This window comes from Chenopodium quinoa, unplaced genomic scaffold, assembly GCF_001683475.1.
Source record: "Chenopodium quinoa cultivar QQ74 unplaced genomic scaffold, ASM168347v1, whole genome shotgun sequence".
NCBI classification, from domain to species: Eukaryota; Viridiplantae; Streptophyta; class Magnoliopsida; order Caryophyllales; family Amaranthaceae; genus Chenopodium; species Chenopodium quinoa.
The window spans coordinates 7,304,250-7,314,317 of NW_018744239.1; the positions used below are offsets into that span (position 1 = coordinate 7,304,250).

At 33.4% G+C, this 10,068-nt stretch overlaps 1 protein-coding gene across 1 annotated transcript; it reads left to right on the forward strand.

Moving 5' to 3' along the window:
- The first annotated feature begins 2,444 nt into the window (after positions 1–2,444).
- Positions 2,445–3,704, forward strand: LOC110694344 (uncharacterized mitochondrial protein AtMg00810-like). The gene is made up of 3 exons (XM_021871518.1): positions 2,445–2,624; positions 2,979–3,315; positions 3,463–3,704. Exons 1-3 carry the CDS (start codon positions 2,445–2,447, stop codon positions 3,702–3,704), a joined length of 759 nt encoding a protein of 252 aa, XP_021727210.1.
- The last annotated feature ends 6,364 nt before the right edge of the window (positions 3,705–10,068 follow it).

The window sequence follows — 10,068 nt, forward strand, 5'->3', positions numbered from 1 at the left end:
AATGATCGCTGATTCTCTCGCGGCTATTAACTCTCCTGTACCTCAACAAGACCTTATTCAACACACGGTTCTTTGTCTTGGCATGGACTATGAGTCTCTGGTCACCACTTTAACTCATTTTCCAAGAATAATTACTTTTGATGAGTTACGTGCTAAGTTTGATACAGGAGCAGCGCATAAATTTGTTTAGAGAAGGTGCAACAACCCAGCAACAGCACCAAGCCTTTGACGCTCAAACTGTAGCAGCACCAAGTGGATCTTCTTCTCCCAGCAGCCTTGCCGTGGCTTCATCACAACAACAGCAAGCTCAGCAGCCTTTTCCACGCGGCAGTGGTTCACGTGGGCGTGGTAGTCGCCCTCCTCGTGGCCGTGGGCGAGGCAGGGGGCGCAACAATCCATCCAACAGCATGCGAAGTCAACCCACAAATCAAACACAACCCATAGGATCTACTACAGCATCAAGTAAGTCGTTTTGTCATCTAAAAGTATTTTTGCTTTATCTACTTGTGTATCTCATGATGTCCATGCAGGAAACACTTCGGTTGAGGGGGTGTCCGGCTCTAATCTTCCCATCATATGTCAAATTTGTTATCACCATAGTCATTCCGCTCAAACTTGTTCTTCACATTATGCATCTCAATCTACTCCGGCCTTAGTAACTATGCCTACGGGTGAGACGAATGAGTCTTTGTGGTACCCGGACTCGGGTGCTTCTTCTCATATGACCAATAACGAAGGTATTTTGTCTTCTAAATCTGTTTATCGTGGTCCTATTCATGTTAAGGTTGCTAATGGTACTACTCTTCCTATATCTAACATTGGTGATGCATCTTTGAACTCTTTGGGTCGTCCTTTAACTTTAAAATCAATCTTACATGTTCCTAATCTCAAATACAATCTCATGTCCATTCAAAAGTTGTGTGAGGATAATAATTGTACCGTTGATTTTAATGCTAATTCCTATTCTGTCAAGGATCACAATACAGGGGAGGTGCTTCTTCAAGCTACTAGTAGAGACCGTGTCTATCCTATTTCTATCACCACTCCAACCGAGTCTCCTGTTGCTCTTCGTACTACTACTGGTCCTATTTGGCATCAACGTCTAGGTCACTGTGGAGATAGAGTCTTAGATACTCTTAAGAAGAATAAGGCTATTGTTCCGACCACTAGTTTTGTTCATGATTGTGTGTTTCGCAAATTAGGGAAGTCTAAACGTTTGTCGTTTAAAGATGTAATTTATACTTTTGATAAACCTTTGCAACTTATTCATTCTGATGTTTGGCAATATCCTTTTCCATCTAATATTGGGTATCGTTATTATGTTAGTTTTATTGATGATAATAATAAGTTTATTGATAATTTTCTATAAGCAGGAGTACATTTTAGAAAATCATGTCCGGATACTCAAGTACAAAATGGAGTTGCAGAATGTAAGCATGGTCATCTCTTGGAATTGGCTAGAACTATGCTTATTCAAGCAAATCTAACACTCCATTTTTGGGTTGACACGGTGTACACTACAACCTACATTATTAATTGATTGCCAACTCCAATTTTACAAGGTTTATCACCTAATCAAAATTTATTTCCAAAATCACCTGATTACACTTTTCTTCGTGTTTTTGGGTGTGAATGTTTCCCTAATTTTCCAGCAAAACCATAGAACAAGTTATCTCCTCGGTCAGTTCGTTGTGTTTTTCAAGGCTAATGCACCTCACTATAAGGGTTACAGATGTCTTGAGCCAAAATCGGGTTGTGTCTACATTAGTCGTCATGTCACTTTTCACAAGTCGAGTTTTCCGTATACTACTCTGGTTGGTTCACCTCTTCCCTCTGATCAGGACCCTCGTTTGAGTATTTCTTCTTAGAGTCCAACTCCATTTCCTACTGAGCCTAGTCCACCTAAACCTGTGTTGTCCACAACACAAAGCCCAACACCATGAGGCCCACTTGTGGAAGTCAGATCTAGGTCGCCACAACAAATAGCACAAACCCCTCTTTTAGGTGAGTCCACTACCACTCCTTCACTATCCAAGACTCCTAAAACTCATATTTCACCTGGACCTATTTTTGGCCCATCTTATTCTCCAAGTCCGCATACTTCTCCTGCCAACTCCCTTACTCCATTTTCCCCTCAACAAGTCATACCTAACTGGCTAACTCCAATACTTCCATCCAACATCATTCTCATGCCATGCAGACTAGAGCCAAAAGTGGTATTTTTAAACCAAAATCATTCAATGATTATGTCTATTTTATTGCTATTTAACATCCACCTGATCCTACTTCTTTTTCTCAAGCTTCCAAAGACCCAGGTTAGCATGATGCCATGGCAGAGGAGTTCAACGCCCTTATTGATAATGCAACTTGGGAGTTAGTACCATATGATGCATCGTAAAATTTAGTTGGATCAAAATGGATTTATAAGACAAAATACAACTCGGATGGGATTGTGGAAAGGACTTGTTGCCCAAGGGAGTGGTCAACAGGAAGGTATAAATTTTGATGAGACCTTTAGCCCTGTTGTCAAACCAACTACTATTCGTCTTGTTCTTTCTCTAGCTATTTCTTATGGTTGGACTATTCGTCAACTAGATGCCAAAAAGGCTTTAATTTTCTACATGGTTTTCTTACAGAGGAGGTCTATATGTAACAACCTCCCGATTTTCGACACCCCAATATCCCAATCATGTGTGTCGCCTTTGTAAGGCAATTTATGGCCTAAACAGGCTCCTAGGGCATGGTTTCATCGGTTTAGTAGTTTCTTGTTGCACCAGGGCTTCTTTTGTTGTCAGGATGATACATCCATGTTTATTTTTCGTCGTGGGAAAGATCTCTTATATTTGCTTCTTTATATGGATGATATTATTATTATTACTGGCAATTCCACTTAATTAATTCATCGTTTCATATCTATCCTTGCTAGTTAGTTTGCTATGAAAGATCTAGGTGATCTTCACAATTTTCTTGGCATACAGGTTATGCGCTCTTCCCGTGGTTTGTTTCTGTCACAACATAAATACACCACTGACCTTACTTGTAAATTTCATTTACATACTGCTAAATTAGTGTGTACACCTTTACCTTTCCGGACCACCCTTTCCTTAACTGACGGTGAACTTCTTGCAGATCCATCTGAGTACAGGAGTATGGTAGGAGCTCTACAATACTTGAATATGACTAGACCTGATCTTACTTATGTTGTGCATTTACTCTCTCAGTTTATGCATGCTCCACATACTAGTCACCTTGCTGCTGTTAAGCGTATTTACTCATACCGCAGATCATGGCATTTGGTTTCATCCATCAAAGGACGTATCTATTATCACTGCCTACTCAGATGCAGATTGAGCAGGTTGTGCAGACAATTCTCGTTCCACTTTCGGGTATGCTATTTTTTTTGGGTGATAATTTCATTTGTTGGCGCAAAGAAATAACCAACTGTTTCCAAATCCTCTACAGAAGCTGAGTACAGAGCGGTTGCCTATACGATTGCTGACACCTTGCATATTCGCACCTTATTATCTGAACTTGGTCTTGTGGTTAAACATCCAATTAAGCTTATGTGTGATAATGTTTCTACCACTTATCTTACTATCAATCCAATTCAGCATAAGCGCAACAAGCATATTAAGATAGATTATCATTTTGTTCGAGAGCAGGTTGCACATGGTGATCTTATTGTACGATATGTTCCTACATAGCTTCAGCTTGCAGATATTTTCACTAAGGCTCTCTCTAGTCAGCGGTTTGAATTTTTAAGGGCCAATCTGTGCGTTGTATCCCCTGCACAAATTGAGGGGGCGTATTGATGTATATCTTATATATGGTTATTGATGTATATCCTAGATAGGGATATGCATGTACTTGTACTTATCTTATTGTTTCCTATATACATATATATATGAGTGCTAGGGCTCCCTAGTTGGGTGAGCCACTGTTCATCATTTCACATAAAACATTATTCACAATTTAATTGTATTTTTTTTCTTTAAATGGCCCTTACTCGCAATTCCTACGTTTTTATTTACAACACGCATTCATGACACGCACTTTGAGGAAGAGATTAGATAATGTAAACGGACAAATCAAGAATATTTATACATGTGGTACCTAAGTTTTCTCTAATCTTGGCGTAAAAATTATATTGACAAAATCGCTCATTTACCTACCATAATCAACATTTAAAAGAACGTGCCCAAAGGATGCGTTGCAAATTAATAAAAACAGGGAAAATATTTCTTTTCTCTCGCATCCCTTATTTTTACATAAATTATTCACGCACTATCACTTCTTTTATCATATTTTAATTCCCTAACAAATTAAACTTCACTTGCACAATATTTTAACAAATTCAAATCAACTGCTTACAACTTTGTATGTGTTGGTCAAAGTGTGACAATAAAAAAAAATTAGAATATTTTTGTAAGGTAAAGAGAACACGCTCTAAGTGAATACTCCTTTTTTTTCTATCTACTTTTTGCATAATTTTAATGTAATATTGTAATTAAAATATCTTAGACTACGTACTACAAAGTTGGTTTGAATTTGTTAAAATATTGTGCAAGTGAAGTTTGCTGGTCAAAGTTCCTTAAAAAATAACGTACATATTAAGGTCAAAGTTAGTCAAATCGGACAATCAAACCAGATCAGATAAGATCATACCAGACCAGATCAGATAAGCAAAAATAAAGTTTTAATACACTTTATCGTTTTATGTGCGATTTTTGATCACTAATTATCTTTAATTTCGTAATGGAAAAAATTATGAAAATTAAATATAATAAAATACACATTATTACGAATCTAACAACACCATACTTGATATATTATTTCATTAAAAAATAACATATATATAAGGTCAAAGTTGGTCAAATCAGACATTCAGTTCAAATCAGTTCAGACCATATCAGATTAGATCATACTAGATCAGATCAAATAAGCAAAAATAAGGTAAACTAAACAAGACCTAAGTTTCAATAAGTTCAATAGGGTCTAATAATAAGTTCAAATAATCTCTATCCAATAAGTTTGGATAACTTTAGATAAGTTCATGTCCAATAAGATGAAAAGAATACACCCTTAGAAATATTGTTAATTGTTAAATATCCAATCACAAATTTGATATGTTTTGTTTGTTTATGAAGGAAATAAACTAAGGATTTTGGAGATCTCCCCCCCCCCCCCAAAGTGATAGGGGTTTGATTCCTCATCCCCCATTCATGTGATATAGTGGGGGGCCCACCCCGATATCTTACTATAGACACCTGATTGCGTCTCCCCAAAAAACCAAACCCAGTGATGAGTACCTTTCACGTCTTTGATTATCAAGTTAGGTGAAGAGTTGAAAAGTCTCGTAAAAGCCTTGACCATTTCTAACCTTTCTTTAAATATTTTAAGCCAAAATCATTTATTTTGTGTCTTTAAACCCAAAATCATTCATTTCGTGTCTTTGAAAATCGTTCATTTCGTGTCCACTTTACAAAAACGTCCAAACCAGTTTATTTTGGTCCATAATATGGGTCCAATAATTGTGTAGTTGGATGTGGTTTGAAAAGAGTTTTTCAACAATATATTATAAGACCAAATCCGAGTTATAACGAGGAAGTTATGGCAAAAATACTAAACCGAGCCCAAACCAAACCTTACCTGTGACCCAATGACTATGTGGAGGGTCCATTAACCTTAACCATCATTTCTAAATCCCTTAGGATTTGTTATTAGCTTCTAGTCCTATTTTTGAAAAAATAAAACTTAAGGACTTTACTTCAGATAAAACACCTGTTTTTCAATAAGGTTTAATTCTGATAAAACTAGAATACGTACGGAAATACGATTAACCCAACTTGATTGGATGTTGGATTCCGTACAGATTCTATCTTTCAAATATATCGATGAGCGATGCTTATAGCGCGCCGCGATATAGCTGGCGCTTCGCGATACGATCTGTTTTACTCCAAGTCGAATTCTGACTCTTTTCTGATCTTTTCTCTCGTTTTTCCTTATAAATAGGGGACGTTTTCCTCCGCTTTGATTCACCAACAATCTTCAACAAGCTTGATCACCAACAATCATAATCTTACTCCCACTCTAAGCTAAAAGCTTCTCTCTCTCTCTCTCTCTCTTTCTTAGACTTAGCATAAACACATCACACCATATGTCCTTTGCAAGACTTGAATACTCCAAGCCCTTCTCGTAGTTGTCTTACCTCGACGTGAAAGGTTGATATTTCTGAGGGTTTGGTCCTTAATCTATGTTTCAATTCTTATTTATTTATTTATTTGATTTATTTCTTTCTTGAAGTTACTAACGTGTGTATTGTTTTGATAGAAAGATATACGAGGCATCAAAGTGAGTATATCTACTATCTTTATTCCTTACTTTTGATATAGAAATCATGCTTAAAATATTATTTTAATTCCTAGTATCATGTTAGAATGCTTTTATGATTTCTATTATCATATTAGGATGCTTTTATGATTTCTAGTATCATGTTTAGGGTGTTAATTAATATTTCTAATATCATGTTGCTAGTATCATGTTTAGGGTAAAGCTTTGATTTTTATTTAGTGGCATGCTATGATTTGTTATTAATCCGTTTAGTATCATGCCTAGGATCTTACTAATTATACTATTGATGAGATTATGTTTTATTATTGATTATTGTGATGATGATTTGTTGTGTTAATTATTACATTGCTTGATTATTTATGATTTATTGTTATTGCTTGATTACGCCCTTTTTTGCAGATTTAAAGGGAATTTGTACTTGAAATCACGCCTAATAAGATAATTAATAATTTGATTTTAGGCTAATACGATTTTAATTCTAGTGATCGCCAATAATAGATTTATTTGTGCATTAATAATCAACTAACAAAGATTAAACAGGTTTAAGGCTAACTTGTTGTATGTATGTTGATCGGAAAGCGCACATGAATATCATAAGAATTAAGTAGAGGCCAATTTAGGGCGGGTTCGATCTCTTTTAGGTTGGATTCGTACCATCATCCCCGAATATCCATTCATGGTTCCGTACCACTATGGAGTTAGCGATCTCCGTGATCGTGAATGGGGTATAACCTTCACACCCGTAAACGGTTTACAAGTTCCTAAAACTTGTTGGCGACTCTTTTATCTCTAGTCTTTCCCTTTGGACGTCACCATGTTTAAATACTTGATCATTGTGGGGCTCAAAGTTGATGTTTGAAATATTCCCTACACTTACCGTTAAAAAAATTAAAGGAAATAAACTCAAAAATCCTTTTTATTTGGGTTACTAATCTAATAATAGACCTAAATTTTAATTCATAAATTAATTTGTATTTTATTTCAAACATATGTGAAACCTTGACATGACAATAAAAAATAATAACCGCAAACCATTATTACTCCTAAAATGATTTTGGGTGGATAGATGATTACTTCTTTTTTTATCAAAAATAAATTAAAACGTTTTTTTTCAATAAGATTTGCGCCAATTTGATATGATTTGGTCTAGTTTGAACTTTTGCATTCTAGTTTATTTATTGGTCTGATTTGATGTACAATTTTGACTAAGCATTGACCTTCTTTTTACGGTAATGTATAAGGAATCTATACTAATTATATCATATCATTAATAAATAAAATCGATCTCGCAGCCAAAACACGAGAAAGCGACACTTGACATTTCAATTTTTCGCCAAGTGTCGCGCCACGTAGGCGACAAATAAGTTTTATTGTGAAACATGTGATGCTAATTAAGCGAATTTTGGATAACTTTTTTAAGATAAAATTGTTGTATAGAGTTTTATTATCGATATTTCTAATATTTCATATATACAAAATTAATCATAACTTTTAATAAATATCTTATAACTTAATTCTATTTCCATCATAAAATTTGTTTTAAAAAGTTCTTTATAATAAGATCCAATAATAATATATTTAATTTATTTAAAAAATTAATAGAGAATTAGTAAAATTAAGTTTTAGTAAGTAAAAATAATTTTAGTTCAAATTCAATAAAAATAATTTTCAAGTCAATAATAATGTAGATATCTTATTTTATAGTATTTAAATAACTCGTAAAAAAAAATACTATTTGAATAATCCTTTTTAATAAATTAAATATATTTTTTAAAAAACGTACACTATCATATCATATCATATCATATCACTAATAAATAAAGCCGGTCTCGCAGCCAGGTCACGAGACAGCGACACTTGGCATTCTAGTTTTTCGACAAGTGTCGAGCCACGTAGGCGACAAATAGATATTATTGTGATTAGATTAGATGTCACATTAGATTAGATTGGATAGATTTGTTTAGGATAAAACCAGTATACATAAAATAATTTATAATTCTGTTGAAAAAAAATTTACCTTTTTATTTACAATAAAATTTTACTTATAGCAACACACCACATTAGATTAAAAGCCAGATTAGATTAGATAGATTTGTTTAGGATAAAAAAAAATATACATAAAATAATTTATAATTCTTTTGAAAAAAATTTATCGTTTTATTGACAATAGAATTTTACTTATAGTAGCACACCACATATTATAATTAATATGAATATCCAATTAGCTATATAATTTTACTTCTATGAGAATACCCACATAATTATAATTATAAATATGACCATGTATCATTAAATTTTTTAGTCTACCATTGATTTACCATTAAAGCTTTTGAATCAGGTATTCTTCATATTCGGTTGTAACATTTTTGTGTATGTTTGTGATTTTGTTAATGAAATTAAAGAAGTCGGAAACTACTAAAATTAGGACACAACAGAAACTGTACAATACAAGGAAAATCTTGAAGTGAATTCAGATCAATGGTTGCAAGGTCTTAGAACTTTACGAATTTTACAAAGCCTTCATAGCCCATTTACCAGCCATATATTACAAATGGTCCAAATATACCACTAATATAATCCGTTGATTTTACGTGTTGAAAAAATAATTAATTTTAACTTTTTATTTATTTTATTATTTTTTTACCGATGCACTCTTCTTTTCACAAAATTATACTCCCACTATTATTTTAGTGTCCCATGCATTGAAATTTAGCCCTATGTCGTCATAGAACTTTTATAAAAAATATCTTAATTTTATATATATATATATATATATATATATATATATATATATAATTCACAAACATTGGTCGTAGTAGACCAAGTGAATATAGTGCAACTTACAAAAACTGAAAATAATAACAAACGTGAAAAAAGTACAAAAGGTAGTATTTCTACTCTCTTTTTGTATCTAACAGTTTAAAAAAATATATAAATACTAATAATAATAATTTTTATTATTGTTATTATGATAATTATAATTATAATAACTATACAAAACATGCCCACAAATAAGTACACTCTTTAAAATTGGTATCCGGGGCAACGCCCGAGGCACGTACTGTATCATATCATATCACTAATAAATAAAGCCGATCTCGCAGCCAGGCCACAAGACAGCGACACTTGACATTTCAGTTTTTTTGCCAAGTTTCGAGCCACGTAGGCGACAAATAGATATTATTGTGACACATATGATGCTAAGTAAGCAATTTTTGGATAGATCTTTTTAAGATAAAATTGTTGCATAAAGTTTTATTATTGATAAAATTCTAATATTTCATATGTACAAAATTAATCATCACTTTTAATAAATATCCTATAACTCAATTCTAATTCTATCATCAAATTTGTATTAAAAAATTCTTTAAAATAAGATACATTTATAATATATTTAATCACAAACTTTTATACGTAGATGGTCAAACCGTGTCATTGCTATTACAAGATCAGAGTTATTTCCCTAGTGCTATAGGGGTTACTTGGTCAGTGTTATAGTGGTTACTCAATCAGTGTTATAGATAGGGGTTACTTAGTCGGTGTTAGAGGTTACTAAGTTAGTATTACAGGGGTTACTCGATCGGTTTTATAGGGGTTACTTTGTCATGCCAGATGGTGTGGTTAGCCGCATACAAAATGTATTGTTATTTAATTTATTTAAAATCTAATCTAATATATATAAATAAAGTAGGCATTTTTGGAGAGCATTCGGAGCGC

What these genes read in the sequence shown, in the direction of transcription:
- LOC110694344 (XM_021871518.1), top strand. Translation starts at nt 2,445, where the DNA reads ATGGGATTGTGGAAAGGACTTGTTGCCCAAGGGAGTGGTCAACAGGAA. An exon ending in AGGCTTTAATTTTCTACATG is followed by an intron (nt 2,625 to 2,978) that starts GTTTTCTTACAG and finishes CTTGGCATACAG; the next exon opens with GTTATGCGCTCTTCCCGTGG. An exon ending in GGTTTCATCCATCAAAGGAC is followed by an intron (nt 3,316 to 3,462) that starts GTATCTATTATC and finishes AATCCTCTACAG; the next exon opens with AAGCTGAGTACAGAGCGGTT.